The sequence below is a fragment of the Geospiza fortis genome, unplaced genomic scaffold, assembly GCF_000277835.1.
Source record: "Geospiza fortis unplaced genomic scaffold, GeoFor_1.0 scaffold130, whole genome shotgun sequence".
Taxonomy (NCBI): domain Eukaryota; kingdom Metazoa; phylum Chordata; class Aves; order Passeriformes; family Thraupidae; genus Geospiza; species Geospiza fortis.
Genome location: NW_005054300.1, coordinates 10,118,568 through 10,142,587, shown reverse-complemented (window position 1 = coordinate 10,142,587; position 24,020 = coordinate 10,118,568). Strand labels below are relative to the sequence as shown.

Sequence of the window (24,020 nt, the reverse complement as noted above, 5' to 3'; positions counted from 1 at the left end):
CAAGCTTGGCTACTGTGCTTCATACTAAGTCCAGTTTAGTGTATTGTGTATCTTATTGATCTCTGCTGTTGTACAAACCTGGCCAGATTTCTTAAGGCGTTCCACAGCCTGTTTGTGGGTGATGCCACAGAGGCTGATGCCATCTACTTCCAGCAGACGATCACCTGCAGTTAAAAAAAAAAAAAAAAAAAAGAACATCCAGTTGCTTTGATGTTCAGGTTCAGAGGGTGTAAACCTTGAGGCTGCCCATGTTACAATAGATCTTCATGCTTACATGCGTCAAATTAATAATAATTCATAGGAAAGCAATACTGCTTGCTGTACAGCATTCTATAACCAGGTGCTAAAGCATTCCAGGGTATTCTATAACTAAATGCAGTGATAGCATTTGGTTAGCACAGTAACAGTGATGTCAGAGTCACTATCCTGATGGCAGCCACAGAAGGTAACTCTACAGTGTTGGTGTGAGGCTTCTGTTTTTTCAGTGGGATTCCTAAATGTAGTACAGGGACAGGCTGGGGAATGATGGACCATATATTACACTTTGCAGTTGTAGCACCTCCAATCCCAAATGTGTTTCATTGTCCACACTAACAGTGAACTCACTGCAGCCCAGGGTTTTATTGCCAGACATGTTACCTATCTTTATTTGTCCATCCTTATCTGCTGGTCCCCTGGGAATAATTGACTTCACATATATCCCACCATGACGCACACTGGTGTTAATTCCACCCTGCAAAACATGCCCACAGATTAGAGTCTTCATATTTTCTTCCTGTGGTTAACAACAAAGCAACTTACACATGCATTGCAAAGTAACTGCTTCAGGAATTGCTTTCTTCTTTAAATATTGGGGAAAAGAGAAAGAGGATATTACTCAAAACCCCATTACTCTAAAACCCCATCTAGTTATAATATACTTCCATAGGCAGTAATCTTATTTTCTCAGGAAAATGCAATGTATTTCAACGTGACTATATAAAAATATTTACTAAATGTTCATAAATTTCTCCCTATGCTCACATAAAATGGTCTTGCATCTTTCAGTTATTCTCTAGCTCAGTTTCTAAGCTGTGCAATATCCATTCTTCAATTACTAATCTTTCGGACAATATATTAAGCATGGACCTGAACTTAAGCACTAAGAGAAATTTCAGATTAACCTAAGAATCATGTTCTGTCCATCTACATCCCCTGGGCAAATTTAGATGAAAAAAAAACGGCCCTTAATTTCTTCTACAGGAAATGAAATGGCTGTTGTTTCACATTCCATTTCAGCAAAGACTGTAGAGACATCTCAGCCTGGAGGGGTAAATTCTAATTAAATAGCTAGGACAAGGACTTGTTATCCAAATGCGGCAGATATTTCTTCTCTAGTCCCCCCTGACCTTCTCTAGTCCTCCCTGACCAAACTCTGCTTTCGGTGGTAGGTCTTGTTCTCAAATCAAGTCAGGACAAAAAGGGTTTGTACTGCCACGTGCTTTATGCCAGGACACAGTGTGGGTAAGAACCAGGCAATGAGCAAAGACAGTACTTCATGCATTCTATGTCAATCAGTTGGACACTTAGGTTCACAATGTGCCATGCTAACAGTTTCTGTTATCAGCCTATCTTCTGTCTTTGTTCTCAGTCAGGTAACAATTTGACAGACAATTAAACAGTGACACTTGCAGTCACGCTGATTCCAAAAGTCCCATCTTCTTTAACAAGCTCCACCGTGTAGACTTCCTTTGAGTTGGTTTCTGATGGAGATGGTAAGTGGGAAGAATCAGCTGCCTGTCTCAAAAATAAAAACTTTAATGAGATTACAGTATCTTGGTTGAAAAAGAAAGGGAGGGAAAGGAATTTAAAAAAAAAGAAGAGAGCATTTCCAGAAGATGTAAAAGGTTTGATCCTACTGTCACTGACAACCTGGAGTGATACCATTTATATCTCTGATATTATTGGAAGCTTAAGCTAATGCTACTCAAAATGCAATCTGTCTAAATGCACATAACCTGAGTATATATAGGGAGGATGTCTAGAAGTAGGAAATTAGACATGGCATGTTCTGCAACTGGTTTGAAAACTTAAAAGATTCCAGGAAGATAATCAAAATTTTGTCCCTTCACTGGAAAAGGAAGGAGAATTTTTAAAACATTTTGTAGAACAGTTTCCCCATTTATTCACATATTCTAGACACGTCCATCATGTTGACATTTCCAATGTATTTTATTTCAAGTTTTTCTATCTTCTTTCCTTCACAATGACTTTTCCTTCTACATGTATCTGGAATGTTGCTGTATGTTGTGTGCTGGGTGTAACGTTACTGAGCAGCATCAAAATCTCAGTTACCTCTATATCCAGGCTATTAGCTGAAGGAACTGGAATCCTAGGGCCCAATTTTGATGCTAAATTCCAAGAGAGAGTCTTCTCAAGTTCTGTATTTGTGTCCTGTTCTTTGGGGAGAGCTGTATGACAATCCTGAATCTTTTTTCTCCCATTGTCTACGCAAGAGATCTCAGATCCACTAGTGCTGTTTCCTCTTGATAGATTCTTTTCTTCATTTAATCCTTCTTCATACATGTCTGTAAAGCCATACCAAAATAAGACATTGTTAAATGCAAGTAGCAAGTAAACTTGAAGAAAAATATTATTATAACCCAGCACAAGAGGACAAAGTAACTTCTTATTTCAACTGATTGTGAAATCAGATCTGTAAAATGAGTTAATCAGTGTAAAATGGAGCACTGCTATTGTAGGTGTTCAGAAATGTGTTTGCTTCCTCTCTGCAGAGGACTATGCCTCTCTGTCAGAGAAAGAAATGCCAAAATTCCTTTAGTCTTCAGTGAGGCAGCCCATAATAGATTTTTTCACACTGATGTAGCAGAGACATCACATGATACCTACCAGAAGTTGACTATTTTAGTGTATGGTTGTTCTAAGTGGCAATCAGTAGCAAGAGTGTAGTAGTACTACATCCCAGTGTCCATTAGAGATGAGTGTCCTGAGTTAACCATTAGCATCCCAGAGCCAGCAGAGGCTTTTGCCTTTATACCTTTGGGTTGGGAGATGATGAGCTCCACTTCATCAGGAGAGTTCTGTATGATTTTAACTGCAGTATTAAATGAAACACCCTCAAGACTAATATTATTCACGGAGATGAGTCGTCCTCCTTAAGAAAAAAAAAGATAAAAGCAAGAGAAAGCACATCTAAATAAGGAAGTAAATCCAGAGTAGCTAACTTTAAACTATGCAAGTATTTTAATTCTAATTAAAAAGTACAGAAAATGACCTGGTTTGATATTTCCAGCTCTGTCTGCAGGTCCCCCAGGGATAATTGAAGCGATAAAGATACCAAGGTCTAATTTTCCTACATTTTCTCCTCCAATAATTACAAAACCTGCAAAAACGAGATAGCACGAGAATGCAAACACTGGCAGCATTAAAAAAGATGAATCTTAGGAGCACAAAAGGCTCTTACTCCAATGGCATACCTTTTGTACATGATCTGAAGGATGCTGCCCTTGATTTACAGGGCATCAAGGTCTTGACTTGGGAGAGCTTTAAACTTATAATTAAAGTGCGCTGGTGACTTTGGTCACCACTTAGATATGATTTCCCAATAACAACGTTTTCCTGGCTCAGTACTTTTAGAGACTCTAACTACTTTATTTCATGAGTCATGAACTAGGTGGACCTGCAGCATTTAACACCTGCAGGAGGGAAATTATATAAAAGCTCATGAAATAAATTTGAACAGCATTCTACATCATGCAAACAGGAAACCTGAGGTGGGCCACGTAAACTTCTAATGTAAGAGGTCTAAGAAAATGAAATCTATTGTTCAGTAGTTTAGTTTCACTATCCTAACTCTGACTATTGAAATATATTCTTCTCACTTCTATAATAGTTGGATTTGGGATTAGGATATTACACACAGACGTGCACCATTTATAAATTTGATTTTTAATTTGTAAAACCTGATGGTCTGAACTTCTGAACTCATCCACAAGAACTCGATACAGTGTGATTAAGGTATTATAGAACAAAAATAGTATCCAGATAATAATCCAAAAGTTGGAAAACATTTATGTGAAGTTGGTGTAAATATTTTGCACCCTCACAGGCACCATCTGTAAGGTCTAAGATAAATAAAATCAGTAGATGTGTATTTCAGATACAAAACTAAAACCATTGTTTTCTCAACGTATTCTTAGCACTTGGTTCCTTTAGTCTCTGTGGCCTTATTTAATCCTCTGAAAATATAATGGTCTTGATTTTTGTTCTTAGTCCTTTTCAGTCCTGGAAATTCTGAGTCCTTCACAAAGATTGGTACTCTTACTCTATAAGAAGAATAAATGGACTAAAGGAGTTCACAGTCTTGCCCAGCCTGAGTCAGCAAGCATCAGTGTTAGCACCAGGATCTGATAGCCCCAGTAACAAACATAACATTTATGTTCCTTACTTACCAAATCCATTCTTAGGGTCACGTTTTAGGCTGACACATATGATTTCTCTTTCTAGACCACTTAGCAAAACTTCCTTTTGGGTGGCTGGTGATCCAGGTGCTGCAGAAACAAAACAGCTAGAATAAATGTAGATTAATGCTAGGAGTACAGCATGCTGGGAATATTCATGTACTATGCAAAACTGAAGCTTCAAAATTAATATATGTTTTATCCTTGACTTCAACATACTTTGAATCAATATAATTCTGGAAGCTCAAACAAGTGTTCAGAAGCTTTCATTATTTCAAAAAAACTCTGTACAGAGCTGTGCGACCTCGTCCTACAATGTTCCTTTCTGGGAGAATATATATTTTTCTGCCATGTTTTTATTAAGATTAGAATATTTAGAGTCAAGCATGTAGTTCCCATTGAACCTGAGGGTGATTTGGATGCAAAATCTCCTGTGGGCTGTAGCCTTAGGCCCTGTGGGACCTGAAGGTGCAATCCAACCAACACTGATTGCAACAGTGACTACTTACCATTGGGCAATTGCCACAGTGTGTTTATAGTACTGTTCTAATTTTTAAATAGACTAACCAGATAAGCATAGCTTCATGTTCCATAGATTGGCTCCCCATGTGCATGCAGTCTGGCTTCTGATAGAAAATTAGATATCCAGTCCTTATTCCAGGAAGTGTTATGCAAGTGCAGGAGTGGAGGAAAGACCTGGAGCCTATGCTGTCTCATGCATTATTTATTGAGTTGTAGATCTCAGTTTTGAACAAAACAATGACCTCTGAGCACAGGGATGTTGTCCCATGCAAGAGTCTCTGGATGTACTGAACTACATCTCTGTAGAGCATTAGGCACCATTATAGAATCATTTTATCACCAACTCCCTTACCACTGAACCTGATGCAAAGTGGGAATTAAGGGGAAGAAAACAGCTTGTCTTGCTAAACTCCGGATTAATTTCCAGGACTAGAAGTAAAAAAGGATAGTCTTTAATCTGTAAGTAAAATATATGTTGGTCTCCTTCTATTGAAACAATAAACATGGAAGGGTACTGTCTCTCTTTATGATTATTATACTCACCACTGATGGTGTTCTGAGTTGAATGAATAGAGACAAAATCATAACTCCTTTGCTTTCCATTCAAATTGATGTGCATTTCTGACTGGGATAGCCCTGATAGAGATCTGCAGGGCAGGAAAGGAAGACTGTGTTACAATAAAAAGTCAGCAGTGGTATTTAGCACTCTTCATTGTCATTAGTCTGTCAGAGCCAAGTTGAGAATGCACAGGTTTATAGCCTTTCAATGAGTATTCTGATTTCTGGGACATATTTAATTTTAGGGGAGAAGTGGTTTATCCTTGCCGGCATTTGCTTCCAAATAACAGTTGCCATTAAACCACTCATCATGACTGATTCCTCCTGTGTTTTGCTCTGAGCTGACTGCAGGTATCAGGAAAACACAGCATAGCTTGCCCCTCATTCATTTAGTCCATTTAGACAAAACCACGTCTGAAAGTTTTTCTGGTAGTTCTTGTTCTCCTCAACTCTATTCTAACTCTTAGTACTCTAAAAGGCACTAGAATTCATTTTGAGGCTGTGCAGCTGTAGTAAGAACCTACACAGGTGGATGCACCAAAGCAAAGAGGGAGAAGTTCTTGCACTGTTCCCTATGAATGGCACATTTGGACATGGAGGAATCAACTGAGTAATGATCTCTGCATTCCTGATCAAAACCAGCTCCTGATGGTTTTTTAATTCACATACTATAATTTCCAGTGAAGATACACAGACATTGAAGATTTTACATTTATTCTTCCTCATTTTTATACTTCCTCATAACCCAATTAGTAGCTCCTTCTTGAGTCTGGTACAAATTTAAATGTCACTCTTTTTCAAGTTGTGCTCTCTTAGTCTATTAACTTCCTGCCTGCATTTGCACTACTGTCTGGCATCAAGGAGCCCCAGACCTTTTGGTGTGACCACAACAAGAACTTTAAAAAAAAATAGTTTATGCCTGAGCCTTACACATGTTCAGAGAGAGGCAAACCTACCTGCCAAGATTGCTTTTGTGTCTAGTCCTATTGTTGGTTTCCACACTGAGGTTATCACAAGATTTGCTCATCATCCCAGCAGAAAGGCTTTCCAGGTTTGCTCCATAGAGCACATTCTCAGAGCGAGACAGTCTCTGAATAAGGGCAAGGTGTTCACGCTGAGCTGCATATGCAGAATTCGATTTGTCTATTTCCACAAATTTACTGTCCTCTGAATGAGAAGCAAGAGAGGGGAAGAAGCAAAGACAAATCCTCTGATATTATTGTGTCTTTTTAAGCTTAAAGGAAATTTAAATAAAATCTTTTGAATATGCCAGGAAAAAATATTGACATTACAGATATATTTGTTCTTTTATCCTTGAGGATACCTAGGCCTTGGGGTGAGTAGAAGGAGTTTTCTTTCATAAAAAATATATGCTGCATTTAGGTTTAATTTCTGTGAATTATACTACAAATGCATTTTCCACAAAGACAGGTGAAATGTACAACCCTATATAATTTAAATCTGAAGTGTGTTTTGTAAATGATTAGTGTATGAGAAACTGTATTTCAGAGTCTGAATAATCCAGGTTGGTGGTTTCTCATCCTTCACAGGCCTTCCACTCCAGTATATTTATATCTGAGAAGACAGGAACTCTAGGAACATGTGCTCTCCAAAGTTCAGAGAGACACCAAGGAACTGAGTCATTTGCACAAGTGAAGTCAAATGGGGACCATCTTGGTGGCAGCACTTGCTGTCCAGTTTTCTGCCTTTCTGTGAAATCTACTACTTGCTTAATGGTGCCTGAGCTCTGCTATATAAAAATCTGTCCTCTAAAATATTTAATTTTTCTGAAACAAGGTGGTGCTGAAGAAGATACCAATGTATTTAGGTTCTCATTGAGTAGGCTCAAGAGGGGACTTGGAGGATGGAGAGACAGCAGGAAATTGCAGACACATTGAAAAAACAAAAACTCGGCTTGATACAGACTAGCATAAACATGAGCTTAAAAGATACCTGATGAAGTTTGACGAAGTTGCCTAGAATTCATCTGTGCATTGAATTTGTGCTGGGCAGAGCAGAGGTCCAGTAGGTATTTACATGTCTTTGCTGTATCAGTAATGAAGGTGTGTTTCTTACCACTGAAGCTGCTTTCAATCATGAATTTTTTTCTCTGAAGAGGAAAAAAAAGCACAGGTTGCTTTATATATCAGTCATCACACTGAGGCACTGACAGTTCATTTATATAATCTTGTTGGTTTGTTCAGTTGTATTTATGCCTGACTGCATCCCTTTTGTTTTCAGTAAATGCCTGTTGTAAATTCAGCACTTGTAAGCCAAGTATTTGTCACTGGGATCATAATTCTTCTATGTCAAAAGTCAAGAACCTTAGGACATTGAATGCAGTGATAGGAGGTTGCTAAAACTGCAAAATTTGGCCCTACAGATGTTAAAATTATTAAACAAATTTAATATGAAAAGGAACATATCTTTAAGGGGGAGAAGGACCATTTTTGGAGAGCAAACAAGCTGGGAAATGTGTGATCCAGTTTGACACCTAAACTGTACAACAGTACATTGATATACCTCTAATGTCAAAATCCCATTTAGAAATGGGTCACAATCTTATCCCCAATACTAGTTAGCAGTCTTCAATATACTAAGAGATGAGGGTGGAAATGATGAGATCTGGAAAGTGGAAGACATCATCCCATGACCTGATGTAGGCAGAAAAACAGAAGAAAAGAGCAGTAAAAAAAAAGAGAGGAATGGATATGGAATATGCTGTGGAGAGATTTGGCATAGTCTCTGTAATAGTCAGCACCAGATTATCCAGTTTTATGGTAATTTGTCTTTGGCCTTGGCATAAATACTGCAGAACTATACTTCACAAAGAACTCAGTATGTTCATATACACATCCAGATCCAGCTTTGATTTTAAACTCTTTTCAGAAAGAACTTGCCCATATAAAGTGAATCTAATTCTTGCTCTGAATGCAATTAATTTATCAAAGCGACAGGAAGGCAGTAAACCAGTAGAGAAGAGAAGAGATTCAGTTAGTTCCAACTCACGTGAGCTGAAATTCTCTCTGTTTCACGCCACTGAAATCTTAAACTGGCAATTCTTGTGTGATTTTTGTTCTCATAGACGATGATGCCTTTGGCACAGATTCCCAGGATGATGTCCCCTTCTGTCCCTTTCTTCTCTTGGGACACACGATAGAATAACACTCCATATTCAGGAAGTTGCTGAGTCACCTTGTAGAGAAAAAGTGCTTTTACCATGCCTTACTCAAAAAGATCCATGGGAAGAAAGGTAGATAGAGGAGAAAATGCTTTTGAGTGTCTGAGGAGCTAGTGTCTGCCCCTGCCATCTAACCATGCAGGGCGTATTCTGAGAAACTCACCCAGAGATTCTGGGTGTTCATGCTTGTCTTTCTACCTCCTGTACTTGGCCACAAAAGTGTTAAAATGTGACTCAGACACGTTACAGAACTGTGGAATATGACTAGGATTTACTGTCTGATCTGCAGACCAATGTGAGTTTATCCTAAAAGCTTATATTTTCTTTCTGGGAAGCTAATGTAGAATCCTCAAATGACTTTTCAATTGTGAACAGAGATTTTCAGTGACCAAAATAAAACACTTTAAGAAGATCTGTTTTCTCAGAAAGTAACCAAAGTACAAACGTTCAGGTCTTGAAAACTGGGGCATCTATAATCACTAGCTGAATCTGGGTTTTAATTTTAATCCCTTACATATTTGGAATTTACATGTTCTAGCCATGGGCTCTGTCTTTCTCACTTTCTCTGATGAGTTGGCTCCTTCTACAGACTTATTCATTGAAACAGATACTAACAAAAGCTGCTTTTTCTTCATTGGATTTGCCACACATGATGGGACTGTCATTAAGGCTAAGCTTCAATCTATTTCTTCAATTGCACTGACAGTGTTAGATGAGGAACTAATATAATTAAATAGCAACTAAACTAAGATGATGCTATAAATACCAGCATGTGGCACTGCAGCAAAATGACTACTGGTATTTATCCATTATCTAATCCCTGATATTTTTCATTTGATGGAAAGCAAAGAGGTTTGGGGAGAAAGAGAAATTAGCAGGAAAAAAGTTAAATGCCACATCATCGTGACACTTTAGAGACCTAGAGAAATAGTCAAGTGAGAAAATACTTCAGATAACTCCTTCCTCACTTCCAGGGCTCACAGATACTTTTAAACAAACAATTGCTACATGTTTAGGAAGTGGCTGAACAGCTGCTGTAATTTCAGAAGTCAAAAAAGTGCTTATTCTCATGTTTTATAATCTTCTGGAGCCCAGACATTGGTAAAATGCCAAAAATTTACATCAAACCTTAGAAAGCTGCAAATACACCAAAGCATGCTATAAAAACTCTCAGTTATAAGTGACAGTATCTACAGTAGAATGAAATTCTGAGGTTTTTGTTGACTATTCAAATTTTTTCACCATATCTAAAATCCACTGTGTCAGGCAAGAAGAAAATAGACAACGGTAAATAGAGAGGGGCTTTCTACCTCAAAACTAATGTTACCTTTAAAAACTCTAGTTCAGCTTCATCCTCAAATAGGGAGCGATTCATACGATGTAATTTAGCAAGCTCTCGCTGTACGTATGCCAGGGTCATTTTCTCTATTCGACTGGCTGGGACGTAGTCTTCAACACGAAAATAGCTCTTTCCATGCATCTGGTGGGCAAAAAAATTGAAAAACAGAAAGACAGGTGCCTTTTGTTCTTTCTTGACTTTTCTTATTCATTGCATTTCATTTCCAGGGTGACCCATATGCAAAAGTCACCCTGCTGCCATTTCCCAAAGGAAAGTTGGAACAGCATGCAGTGCCCTGACAGCTGAATTGCCTCTTGCCCTGTGCTCAGGCAGCTGCTCGAACTTCTTTGGGCAGAGGGGAGAAAGGAGCTGGGCCTGCAGGTGTGTCCTGCTCTTAGAGCTGACAGCTACAGCTGCATCAGTACAACCTACAGTGGGGGACCCCTTGCCATAGTAGATCTGACCACATGGATGAGACCACTCAAAGTTCATTTAACAGAGCTACTCTGATTTACATAGCTGAAAATATGGAAGCCAACATAAATACACTTGAAAACTAGGACAGCTAGTTCAGATATGCAGAGACCTCCCTGTCTTTGCAGCTTGTGGATCTGAGCCTACACATAAGATAGCTGTGAATTCTGAAGTGTGTCTTTGCTTTTCTCTTCCCTGTTTACTGATCTCTTTAAGCCCCTCTGCGCATCTAAGCTGGGCCAGTGTTGAAACCTTCTACAGATTTTCTGGAGTTTCTAGGATATATTATCAATTATGAAGGACCTAGACTCTCTCATCATTCTGCCATATTTCCTGGTAAATTCACCTGGCTCATTACTACTCCATAATCAGGAATATTTTGTAATTCTTAAAATTAATTCTGAAGGACTTAGCTGGAGGACTTAACTGAGGTTCTCTGCTATTCACATTTCTTCTTTAAACTCTATGTGACAAAGAAAAGCTGCAAAAGTTGTAGAGAGAGACCTCTGAGAAATACTGTATTATTTCTGCACACCTCAGAAGCATAATTGCCAAGCTCTGCCTGTAAAGCCAAAGCGCCGAGTTTCAGGGCAGTCTCATCACTGCAATATAATCGCTCCTCCAAAATATCTTTACGAAGCTGCAGGTAAAACTGATGCCTTGTCAAGCCATGCCTGGAATAGAAAAGGGTTTAGGAACTCAGGGGGAGCTTTGGATGTTATCCCTAAATGCTACTGGTTTTCCTCCAGTCAGCAGAATTTTGCACTTACTGAATAACATTAAAGTGGTTGACAAAGAATTTTATCCTTATAAAGAGAGTGAAATTAATGATTGACATTTTCTTCTTGGATTGGTCATTCCAGCCATCTGGGGCCACTTTGTAGAGTTTGGTGTCCTCATCCAAAAAGAAGAATTCTTTACCTGAAATGAGAATTTTGGGTTCTGTGATAAACCTGGATATACTTCAGCAGCTTAGTTCTGCTGTCTTCATAGAGTGCATCACTAGCAATAAAAAATAAAATGGATTTGGGATGTCAGCTGAGATTTACTTTTCTGTGTCATGATTTAACTTATTGCTCCTTTGATGTAGAACTTAGGACAGTATGTAATTCTGGATTACAAATGTTAGATGCTGGATTAGTATGGTACCTGAGAAATCACTCAAGGATTCATGGGCCTTGCATTCTTCCCACCACTCAGGTTCTGCACCCCTTTGTAATCCTCATGCCCTACACACAAGGTGTGCTCTTTCCCAGTGCCTCAGCTGTGCCTGCCATCAGAAGGGGACTAGGGAGATGTGGGTCTGGTAGATGACACAGCTGAACCTCTATCCCACTTATATCTAGGAATAAACACAGGCAACCTTTCCCACTGCAATGCTTCCTGGAATTTCTGCTGGAGCTGCATGGCTCAGTATTATTTGAGTGCAAGGCTGAGACACAGCCACTTCTGCCTGGGAGTATCAGCCAGTAAATGTTGTATGGCTATGCTGATGCACAGTCCTAGGGCAGACATGCTTTACATCAGTGCAGTGCAGTTCAAACCAACATACCTTACTGCTGCACAAGCTTTGTATCTGCTTCTAGCTAAGGATCTTAAAGGATCTTTGAATGAATTCTTGATGAATGATTCTTTGATGAATTCTTACTGGAATTCATTGATAAAGTGACTACAGAGGCACTGAGGGACAGAGCTGTACTTAACTGTCTCATTACCTTTCAGGTAAGCCAAGCCGAAGTAGAAATGTTCCACCAAGTTTGCATACGCCACCACAGTGTTGAAAACATCTCTTGCCTTGGTCTTGATGTCACATTGCACCTCAAGGCACTGCCCATTGAGTAGAATCACATTGAGATCCCTTTGGGACAAATAGGATTTCCCTTTTTTAGTCTAAGAACATGTAAGAAAGAATGAAGAATGAGTGCCAAGTACAAGCAATGCAAGTTCCACAGCATTTTATTACTGAGGCCCACAAGTAGCCTGCCTCTATGCAACCTGATGGAATTGGTCACAACACCATGCTATTCTCTGCCTCCCTTCTCATTAAATTAATATCACAAACATTTCTAATTTTCTTAAAACCCAAAGAATCACAACAAAACAGCTGAGCATACTCAAATTCTCCAGTCACCAGGGTTACTATAGATTTGGGGCTAATTCCAAATTTGCTTTGCTCTCATTTTTACTGCTGTCTCTGTCAACTTTCTACCTTATCTTAATGAAAAGTAAAGGATGTGCTTGCAAGCTGGAGAAGTCCCATACATTGGAACTAGATGCCATATTGCAGATTTGCTGTACAGTCTTTGTCTCATAGGTCTAGGGCTAAAGTGAGCATTCTTAGCCGAGAAGGATAAATTAAGCTTTTTTTGCACCAACAGAAATAACTAAATAGCACTAGGAATTAAAGCACATCCTTTCAAGTCTCAATACGTCTGCAGGAGCCCTAACTAGTTTTGAGAGGAGGACATGGAGAAAATACTAGCTTGAGACTCACGTGCTACTTACAAAGAACCCTGACTAAAATGTCACTGGATTAGTTCTAGATTCTTAATGTTCATTCTTACCACAATTGATCCAGGCAGCTGTAAGGTCACTGGTGGTTCACTAGACAAAATAACAAATTCTGGACCTGAAAACTGCAAGGAGGCAATTTAGAAATTTAGTAAGTCTTCTTAATGGAATGAAGATCCTAAACACAAGTATCAATGAAACCCATTTCTATTGATCTATATGCTGGACCTAATTAACTTCAGTGTCTAATAAGGTGCAAATGCGGACTGATGACTTCTCTCTGTTTGAGGTCTCTCCTGTGTAGACTCTCCAGGGTCTAAGTAGAGGTGAGCTCATGCTGAAGCCTTTTCTTCTGTAAAGGCACTTAAGCAAGATCCATTTGCTTTGGAAGGCACCTATTTTTATGACACTTATAGAAACTTAATTTACCCTGTGACCTTTTCTCATTTGATTCCCAAATTCTCTGAGGACAGTCACAGACATGTAAACACATACATACACACTGCTGTGATTGAGTAAACCCAGCCTCTCTAGGAACTAAACTGGAATGCAGAGCTGCTTTTTTCCCATAATAAAGGCTGACTGATGGTTCTTATTAGTAAACATTGTATTTTTTTGTTTCAATTTCAAATAACTTCAAGTTTTAAGTTTTAAAACTATTATAGTTTTAGGGTCTTTTTTTCTTGCTGAGTATCCACCTCAACTAATTTTATATATTGGGTTTTCATCAGATACATCTATGCTTTTAGATCCCTTAAGCAGACAGAAATAATTAAATGTCTTCAAGTAATGAGTCCTTTCAGCTGTTCACCATGACTTAGTAACTTGACCCATTTAGATACTTTAAAAAAAAAATTAATAATAGTACAGTCCTACCAACAGATAATGCAGTTTTGTATCACATTAAAGAGGGACTAACACTGTTTTGTAACAGCTGCTGAACTCCTGTGAAAGGCTGTTATTATCCCCACAAAAACCATAATAAGAAAATTTAATACAAAATTTATATGAGAAAATATAATTTTCCACAGTATCTAGCTGAAGCCCTTGACCAAATATTTGTCACTGGTCACTGTTGAGGTTCTGAACTAGGAGGAGATGAAAGGCCTCATCAGCCTGAAACCTGTCCCTTCTTGCTCCACAACAGAAAACTCCATATGAAGGATCATGGTGGAGTTTTCTGTGATTCAGTTATTTCTGAATTTTTCCAATCCAGAAGAGATTGCAAAACAACCTTTTAAAGAAACATTATCCTTTCCATTTAACAGAGTCCTACCACAACTTAGCAAGTCAATTAGGAGAATTACCGTCTGGGCACATTCACTGCCAGCCTATGCTTTCTGTCCAGACATGCACTGTAAAAAAAATTTAAGTCCTTTGAGCATCATTGGCTGGCAGACATTTGGGTAAAGTGTCCCTGTAAATTTTTTTGCTGTTCTGAAGCTGCTGTCAAAGTGGTTGGTGAAAACAGTCCATATGGTGTTTGATGCTGGCAGAAATCACATATGTAGGTCAGAGAGGGTTCAGTTATGAGCTTTTGCATAGTACTTATGGACAATTGCTTTCACTGCCTTCAGTTCTGACAGCACAACTGGATTATGCCTAATTTGGAGTCTGTCAATCTAGAATACTCATCTAATAAGGTGAGTCAGTAGTTATTATGCACATCACTGTCAAACAAAAATTAGATGAGAGGCTTCTCTTTAGTGATATTTACATTTTGAAATCAGCTTATGTGTTTTTCATCATTCACCTTTTCCTTCCTGTGGAAGAAACATTTCTGTGATGCAGCAGCTGCTGAGTAGTCCTTTGTGGACACGGAGAAGGTGGAGCCCAAGCTCAGCAGGTTCTGTCGGCCGTTCCTCTGAGTTCCAGCTGGGATTTCTTCTACAGCACTCACCGACCTCCGAGGGAAATGTCATAGTGAGGAAAATATATAACATGCAATCAGCACAACAGTGACCTGGGGACAGAGAGCTTAAGGTACAGTAACTACTGGAATACTATGAAGTCCAGGGAAATGTCTGCTATAAGCTCCTTAATGTTTCTTTAGAGAAAAAGAGAAATAATTTAACAGGAGTAATATTACTGGTGCCCTTTACACATAAATCTTAACTCTGCTTTGATTCAATAGAGTCAGGTTTGTTTCTTTTCTTCATTTGGTGAGCCAGATCCAGCTGGTTTAACTTTGGTGAAGCCAACAGGCAAAGACTGTAGCCCCATTCCTTTCTGGGAATTCTACAGGATGAAGCGAATTCCTCATTTATTATTTTCTCAAGAAAAAAGCTTCAGAAAACCTTAACATTTGTTGTTACATTATTCGGAATTTTCCATGAATGGGAATTAAATTATTCATTAGGATAAATTAATGTCCTAGGGAACCGAGGGAATTTTCAGTTTAATTAAGAAAAAGGTGTGTGAAATCTCAGATCAGAAAGCTGTCTTTGTACTATAGTTTTAATGTAGAAAGTAATGGTGTTTTCCACGTGAGCATATATAGATGCTGGCGACCACATGTATAAATATGTGTGTGTGTGTGTGTGTGTGTGTGTGTGTGTGTGTAGTTAGACAAGCAGACAGAGACTTCTTTCTTGACAAAAGCAGCCACTATCCTGCAATCTCTTGTTACAGTTTTACAGGTGTACCGGGATATCTCATATCACCAAGATTATCATGGCTGATTTATCAGGAAGTTCAAACTGTTTACTTGGGACACATTTAATTGGGAGTTGATCTAAATTGAGCATTTCCTGTGGGCCTGAATTACTTGTGTCATGGTTAAAAGAAGAAACTCCTGTTTAACTGGGTCAAGAACCCAATTTAAATGGGATGTCTGCAGGGATTACATGGTGCTTAACTATGGGATTCTGGTCTTTGTGGTGCCTAGAGGCTGACAGTACTTACATCTCTTCTTCCTTTGGAAGCAGCCATGATTGTAGCTGCACTGTGCTAACATCCAGTCTAGAAAACTCTTGTTTGGCAGCAGGGGTGTTTCCCTGGCTTTTGAAAAGGAGTTAGTATCAGTTGTACAATCCTCAGTTTTCTTTGTCAATGTCTACAGGGCTGCTGTCCATGCCATGGCTCAAATGAGGCTAATCCTCATGACAGAGCAGAGGTCTTTACTGCTTGTGACCCTGGGTTACCTGCAACTCTCCAGTACAGTGGTGGTGCAGGGCTGGATATGACTGACACAAGTGAGAAAAATCAGTATAAGCACTGAGGTGGAAATGCAAATGAAAATTATACATTACATACATGGTCTGACATAACCACTCCAGGACACTTAAGGTGTGACAGAACTTTAATGTGACAGCAAGGCAAGACCACATCCAAAATCTGAATGTGGACAAATAAGGACTCTGACAGAATGCCTTGACACAGAAAGTGATGACTATTCATACCTTCTCAACAAATTTTTCCTTTCATAAATTATATAATTAGTAAGGTTAGAAAAGACCTCTAAGATCATCAAATCCATCCTTTCACAGTCTCTGTGGAGCAGCTTCCCAGCTGTTTCAGTCACAGAGGTCTAGTGCTGCTTCCCTGCCTGGTGCAGACACAGCTGGGGGCCACTGTTCTGGGGGGCCTGTGGCATCTGGCAGGACACAGTGGTACAGAGTAAATGTAGAAATCCTGAATTTGTTTTGTATGGATTGTTCAGGGCCCAAGTTCCATTCACTAGAGCTTTTGGACTGTTCCACTTGGAACCAAAACAAGTCTAGGTGAACATTATTTATTTATTTATTCTACACAATAGAATTTTTTTATGTATTTATTAAGTTATTTATTCTATATAAATGGTATCCATTATCAAAACAGCCTCAGTTGGCAATTCAGGCATTTTCTGATACTGGCATTGCCACACTAGTTGCTGGCTTCACTTGCTTATAAAACAGTTTCCATCTTGTAGAATCTGAATTGAGCTTACCTGTTTATGAAGAGCTTGTAGCTACTTTCTGTCCTTGACCCACTAAGTGTGGTGTCACATGATCTGTGTGTCTCTGGAACTCTTCCTGCAATAAATAAAGGAATCAAGCGACAGTAGCAGCACTCAGCATCAGATGTTGGGACAATTACAACAGGGAAGAAATTTAGACTGGCAGCTTCCTCTCTTGTGTCCTTGCTTGGACATGGTAAATGGCTATTTAATAGGATTAGTGAATACTACACCAGCAGTATTCCCAGTTCCCTAGTTATTGTTACTTCCTCTTCATAACCCTTTATGTGAATGTAATTTGGAAAACAGCTGTGTAGGTACAATAGCTGTCATTTCCATCTCTATGGGGGTAATTTGTGAATCAGCTTTTTCTCTTCATAAATTATGCCCAATTTTTGTTCTTCTATTTTCAGGCATAAAATGGGCAGAAAAAGGCATGAAACTTCTCTGGCTTAATCAGAGCTGAATATAAAATCAATGAAATGAAAATGATTGTGTCTATTCCCCTGGTTACTTTCTATGTTAAATATATTGTGAATGTTTTTACAACATAAAAACATCGTAGGAGTAGTGGATGGTTTGTGGCGTCTTAGCAAATAAGGATTGCATTATTTTTCACCTTCAGTCATCTCTCTTGCTACAGAATGGACAGGTGTTGCTTTGTCCAAATACATGAAGGTTGAAATTTAGAGGGAGAACCAGAGAGGGTTATTCAAGTGGTGGTTCTATGAATGTTTCTTGTATCAGCAGAGATGTTTGAAATCTTTAGGGAAGGGTGAGAAGGTTAAATTTTTGTTCACCTGGATCATTTCATTGATCTTATTTGAAGAATTGCATATCAAACTATTACATAAGTAGGATGATAGAGGTGGTAAGATAAGCTGTGTGGAAGGTTATCATGGAAGTGGAATAATTTTGATGAAACATTCATGCACTACACCCTGAGACGTCACTCTAAATTCCAACATGAAAACGTGACACTGAATTCTAGTGTACCAACTAACCAACTGCAATTGTGAAACTTGGAAAATCTACACTCCCATTGCTAAAATAAGCATAAACATGTGGGGAGTTTTCAAGCTGCAGATGGTAGTGACAAAATGTGAGATTTGAGATAAGCTAGTTACCAAAGTTAAGATTCAATCCTGCAACATGCTTTTTAACGAGAAAACCTCACAAAATTCTCTGCTTGCACTGTGGTTTTAATATAATTGCATAAATATATTTTGACAAGATCATAAAATTCCCCTTAGTCTTTCTATATCAGCTGTTATAGCAGTGGGACAGCTTGGCTACTTTCAGTGGCCAGACTGCCATGCTTTGATCACAAATCCAACACACGCCTGACATTAAATTAACATGTATTCTTCAAAGAAGTTGATGCTGTAGATTTATATCTTAAATGAGCTCCTAATGTACAGTCTTGATAGAGATATTTATCTCCTTTGATGATGGTGCTCTACTAGATGGTAATATTTCTTTTCATAGAAGAATGATTTTTTTTAAAATACATTATGTCATGAAAGAATGTCTGTGACAAACAAGCTCTCACATTCTGTGTTTACTCATGTATTTTTAGAATCCTGTCTTACAAAATCCTGAGTATGCACAGCTACCAGTGTTTCAGTGGAGACTGAGATATGCACAAAGTCACTGGAATGAGCCTTTGTCAAGTTTATGACCTAAACGTCTTCAGATTTCTGTTCTGAGTTTACCTTCCCTGTGTGTGACTGTGTATGTGACTCACACGTATGTGTCACTCATGGAGCAGCTGCAGTCCCAGGTTTTTATTGCTGCTGATATTGATTGCAATTCTGGAGCTTCAGAAAAGCACCTTGCAGGAGGAGAGCATTAACAGGAGTGACCTCACTTTCCTCATCCTTGGGCTGAGGGCTTAGGGTGAGAGGCTAAGACATGATGGGTTTTTTCCCCAGGATGTGCCTAATTTCTCTCTGAATTATGTCCTCATAGAACATTCACTCTTAGGTATTATTTATAGATTCAACTGTTTTTGGAGCTGACATCTTGACATTGCCCACCACATTGCATTTGAGGGGTAGCTCCACCTTTTCTGTGTCAAGACCCCATGTGCGAAAAACATAATGTCAAACTTTGTGACCTGCTGAGCAGCTTTACCTGGCAAAGGGGGCATGAAGCAAGAGAGATCTGATGGGGCTACATGGTAACCAGGAAATATATAGCTTTATTGTAGGACACAAGTGAAAAAGAATCTAATATAAAAGTATTTTCTTCTCTACAATTTAGCACAAATATACCTCCCAAGTCACGTAACCACAAGTTGCATAGGAGTATCTATCACCTGGTACATGGTCAGTCCCACATTTCAGGGGACAAAAGAGATGAATACATAATTCACAAACATAATCTTTTTTAAGAATCTTACCTCTCCTGTGTCCTCGGTTAGACAGTATCAAAGATGTACTTTCAGAAATACTATTAGAGTCACTATAATCCACAGAGAGTTGTCTGTAATCTTCTGTTGACTGACTATAGTTCATTAGTCTGGGCCCTTTGTCTGGAAACAGGAAGGAAATGTGGTGAATCATATACTTTGATTATAATTCATTGTATTTTTCTTGCACACTGACTTTACTTTGTTTGCAATCTCTCTTGTCCTTTTACAGAATCTCTGAAACATAATTTTAGTTTAAAAAAAGGGAAGAAACAGAATGCTGTCTTGCAAAGTGCAGCTCACATATTTTCAATATAATTGACACCCTAATTCATTGAAGTCCTTTGGCAAGTGTAAGTCAAGTGACCTGAATCATGGGCAAACACAGAGATCACACCAGATACATTATCCCTAGAACCAGTGTAAGGAAACTAGCAGGAATTTGTGGCTAATATGGGGTTGAAAATGGGGCTATCCCTTTTGGCAGCAGCTGAATTTCTATCTACTTTTGCAAGTGTGAATCTACAAGGTCAGTTCTTGAGTAAGTGAACCAATATGGCTTGAGGCATAGTTTGGCTGTATGTTTCCAAAAGAATCCCCTTTTCTTATAAACAATAATACCTAATAGAAATGTTCCAGATGTATTTAAATCTGTGTTTGATTCTAGCTGATTTCATGGATCATATGTGTGATTTGCTGAATAGGAATTGTATTGTTCATATGCCTAATGCTGAGCATATTAAAAAAAATCCTGTATAGCTTGGGCCAGCTTTCCCCTTGCTCCAAAATCAGAGATCACTGTCAAAGTGAACAGTACAGTGTGGACACTAGGAAAAAGAGGGAATTACTTATGGAGTTATAGAATTACTCTGAGGGATAATAAATCTTGATCTTAGTCAAATTAAATTAAAAATTGGTATATACTGTTTTACTTATATAGTGAGCAGGATTTGGCCTTGTCTTGAAATCACTCCAGCAATTCATGTGTGAATTTATAAAACATCTTCTGAATAGAAAATTAAACTAAAATTAAAAAAAACAAACAAAACCCACAAATTTTTGCTTGAATAATCAAATAAGAGAGATGAATATATATTCCTTAATGGCAGGAGGATAACCTCTCAGAACCCCACCTTCAAAAATACACTGGAGTATGCAAAGTACAAAAGCAGTTTTGAAAGTAGAGGAGTTTTATATGCACAGGTTTTATGCAAAGTGCTTTAAGAGTCAAATCTGTGCAAGCTGATTTGTTATCATTGCTTCACAGCCCTGAGACTACTGTCCTTTGTGGAAATAAGGAAAAGAAACCTCACTGACTTGCCTCAGAGTCTTTCCATTATGAAGTAATTTATATGTACAGCAATAACTATCCTATCTAACACTACATGTAATCACCACAGCATGAAATTAAACAATCCATCTGCTTTGGGAAAGACACAGAAAAGGCTGTCTGTATCCTTATTAGAGAGTTCAGATTATAAATCTTTCTTTACCTTGGTGAAAATTCATCTGGGATGCCAGTGTTGAGGTGTCCAATATCTTTTCATGCAGTCTTTTCCTTATGACATGACTTCTGTTCAGCTGAGAGGCTGTGCTGTCTTCAGTGACCACCTGCTCTGTCTAGAAGGCAGTAATATTCAAAGTCACTGTCATATGATAGGTGAACTTCAGACTCTCAAAGTGAAGTGATCCTTGCCCTCTGGCTGTCAGAGGCTGCAGATCTGCTTTGGATAAGCAACTTCATTTTCTCAGAGTAACACAAAGCAGGACTGAGTATGTTGGTTCCATGCTCTCATGCTAACTAAGTTTAGTAGTGGACACCCTTTGTTGAAGTAGCAAAGAGAGTAAGAAAGAGTGCAAGGGAAAAAATTGTCTCAGAGTCTTAATGAATACTGATTGAAACAAAAAAAAATCTGATGTGTTTTCTTCTGTTGTCATTCGGCTTGTCAACAAAAATGGTTTTTGATATTTCAAATTTTGAAAAAACTTATGTGCTCATTTTTTAAAGACCTCATGTGGTCAGGCTTGATTGCACAGCAAATATTCAGTTCCACTCAGGACAATGACCTAATTTCCCAACATGATGTAAATGAGATTTCTTTGAATTTCATCAAGAAAGCCTGAAACCAGAATGTCAATGGAGAAATTTTTACTGTTGTGTAGAGTCCTTTACTTTGGCCAATATGAGGTCTTTGTAAAGGTCATGATTGCTTCAGTACTAACTAAAGAAATTAAGATACTGTAAATATAAAAGCTCAATCACTTCCCAGGAGTGTAGAAGTGGTGTGTAAGCCAGCTTCATTGCTTTATTTGCTTGTACATGTGCCCACGCAATTTCCTGCCTAGAAGTTTAGAACCAAATCTCACTTCCTTAATCCCTACAAACATTAATTTTGGCAGTCACTCACCTGTCTCTCATGTTGCTGGGCACCTCTCTCACTGCAGAAAAGGAGATGACTGGAGCATGAGAGTAGTACTTACCTCACTGACACTTCCCACTGCAAACTGAACCATTCTCTTTATGTAGAATTTTGCTGGTAAGGAAGCAGATTCCTTCTGATGTGTTTCACATGCTTCCAGAATGGATTCAGGAGAAAGTCTTCTGTGTGGCAGATCTTCGCACAGTGTCAGCAAGAGTGTATGTAGTTGGTCACTCAGCTGGAGGGACTGAGTCAAAATAGGGGTACTGTTAAATGACATCTCCCAGGGGACTGAAATCCTATGTAAACTGGGATCAGGAATTTCTGTAAGCCTTCCTGTAAGCCTGGGTGAGAAACATGCACTGAATTCCTTTAGACTTTGGGAGAATTCCAGACAAGCAGCATAACAGCATTGAATGAACCTTTAGTGGGATCCAGGATAGCCTTGGAGGGAATTGACATCTCCAAGAATGATTGTAGGCCCAATTAGGGGCTTCTTGGTGACAGACAGTTCAGTTTGCTCCAGAGCTTTGTTAATTAGACTGTGAATCAAAGATTCATGGAAGTAAGGTATGTGGTAGCATTAGCTTCAAAAAGTGAGGAGTTTTACCAGCCACAACTGTTGTCATAGAGACCAGATACTTATATTTTAAGGCCATTTAGTTTATAAAGCTTTTTCTCTTAGAATGTGAAGGGGAGGTTATATCTACTAGAAATCTGTGCTCTCCAAATTGAGAACAAGCAACCAAAAGCATCAATATAGAAATGAAGAAAAATGTATGTTGCAAGTCTTTCAAAGGATTCTAGGTAAGCAAGAAACTTATAATTTCAGCTTGCAGAGGTACTGATAGAATTTGCTCAGAAATAAGGGGAGTTATTTAGTTTTATTCTTCCATCCCATTTTTGAAAAAGCACATAAATGTGCACAGCACATGCCAACATGCCAACATGATGGTTTTTTTTAGTCCTGTCTATCTTTGAATAATAGAATCATGGAATAATTTAGGTTGAAAAAGACCTTTAATATCATTTTGTGCAATCATAAACCTAGCACTGGCAAGTCCACCACTAAGTCATGTCCGTAAGTGCCACAACTACACATCTTTTAAATACCTCCAAGGATAAGATTCAACCACCTTGCTGGTTTTTGAAGAAACAGGGGGGGTAAAAAAGAAAGGAAAGATGAGCTCCAACTAAATTCCCTGATTTGTGTGAACTGATATTTTTGGTGAAGATTGACCTTGACACAAGCTCTTAAATTCTTTTCTAGTGGTCCAAAACATAAAGCCCCTCTTAGTGATACTTAAGACTATGCCTCTCATTCTTTAAACCTACCAGAATAAATGAAAACAAAAATGTTTGTGTTACTGGCCTGGTTTGGAGGAACCTGGTAATCTGCTGACCAATAGAGGGTCATTCCTAAGGAATACACCAGCATCTGTCAAAACAGAAAAGGAAACCCTGTGTGAAATCAATACAGGAAATCAGTACAGGAAAGCCTCGTACTAGGCACACCATGTTTTTGTGTCTATGGTCACAAAATGGCAGAAGTAACAGAATCATAGAGATGATTTTTTAGAAAAACTAGACCAACTGTATCTAAAAGTAAAATAGTGACTCTTAGCTTATGGACTAGGTTGCATGCAATTAGTGATGTCTTTTCCTGGTTTTAAAAAACTGAGAGCTAGACATGATTAAGGGATAAGGGGTTTTTGCCTTGGTATTTTAATAAGGATCCTTATGGTGCACCATTTAACCAAGGTGGGATGTGCCACAATGCCCACACATGACAGATCACGTATACAATTTATAGACCTTATAAATTTGCATATCTCACAGGGGCGCCCCAGTGGGAGGCCTGGATGAATGGTGTGATATTTCCCCATTCAATGAATTCCCCCTGGATGGGCTGAATCTGTAGTTTACTGGGTATGTTCTAGACAGGACCTTGGTTTCCCAAGATACCGTAGGGTTTTCCAGCCTCCTACTACGAGACCCTTAGGATGTTTGGTCTCCTGGCTTAATAAATTACTAGGGCTATGCTAAGTTATCAGGCTTAAGGAATTACAAGTATGCATGCTAAGAATACTGAGGATACATAAAAATTGCATAAAAGGTATGTAAAAGAAAAGGCAAAAAAAATCATCTCAGCATCATTAGCACTGTTCAGCTTGAGGGGCTGAGCCAGGCTGCCCTCTGCTCAAA

General features: G+C 38.7%; 1 protein-coding gene across 1 annotated transcript in view; it reads right to left on the bottom strand.

The window, feature by feature from the left end:
* Positions 1-24,020, bottom strand: part of FRMPD2 (FERM and PDZ domain containing 2) — a 47,435-nt gene that overhangs the window by 11,013 nt on the left and 12,402 nt on the right. Inside the window, exons 4-25 of the mRNA XM_031061684.1 lie at positions 23,188-23,253; positions 21,877-22,062; positions 20,889-21,015; positions 19,387-19,518; positions 16,974-17,058; positions 14,799-14,949; positions 13,099-13,170; positions 12,250-12,424; positions 11,305-11,455; positions 11,070-11,208; positions 10,049-10,201; positions 8,550-8,735; positions 7,494-7,650; positions 6,497-6,707; positions 5,526-5,629; positions 4,452-4,550; positions 3,275-3,382; positions 3,038-3,154; positions 2,335-2,567; positions 1,672-1,776; positions 640-733; positions 79-164 (exon numbers count right to left, since the gene is read on the bottom strand). Coding sequence (XP_030917544.1) covers positions 79-164; positions 640-733; positions 1,672-1,776; positions 2,335-2,567; positions 3,038-3,154; positions 3,275-3,382; positions 4,452-4,550; positions 5,526-5,629; positions 6,497-6,707; positions 7,494-7,650; positions 8,550-8,735; positions 10,049-10,201; positions 11,070-11,208; positions 11,305-11,455; positions 12,250-12,424; positions 13,099-13,170; positions 14,799-14,949; positions 16,974-17,058; positions 19,387-19,518; positions 20,889-21,015; positions 21,877-22,062; positions 23,188-23,253 — 2,937 coding nt within the window. The remainder of the gene's footprint in view (positions 1-78; positions 165-639; positions 734-1,671; positions 1,777-2,334; positions 2,568-3,037; positions 3,155-3,274; positions 3,383-4,451; positions 4,551-5,525; positions 5,630-6,496; positions 6,708-7,493; positions 7,651-8,549; positions 8,736-10,048; positions 10,202-11,069; positions 11,209-11,304; positions 11,456-12,249; positions 12,425-13,098; positions 13,171-14,798; positions 14,950-16,973; positions 17,059-19,386; positions 19,519-20,888; positions 21,016-21,876; positions 22,063-23,187; positions 23,254-24,020) is intronic.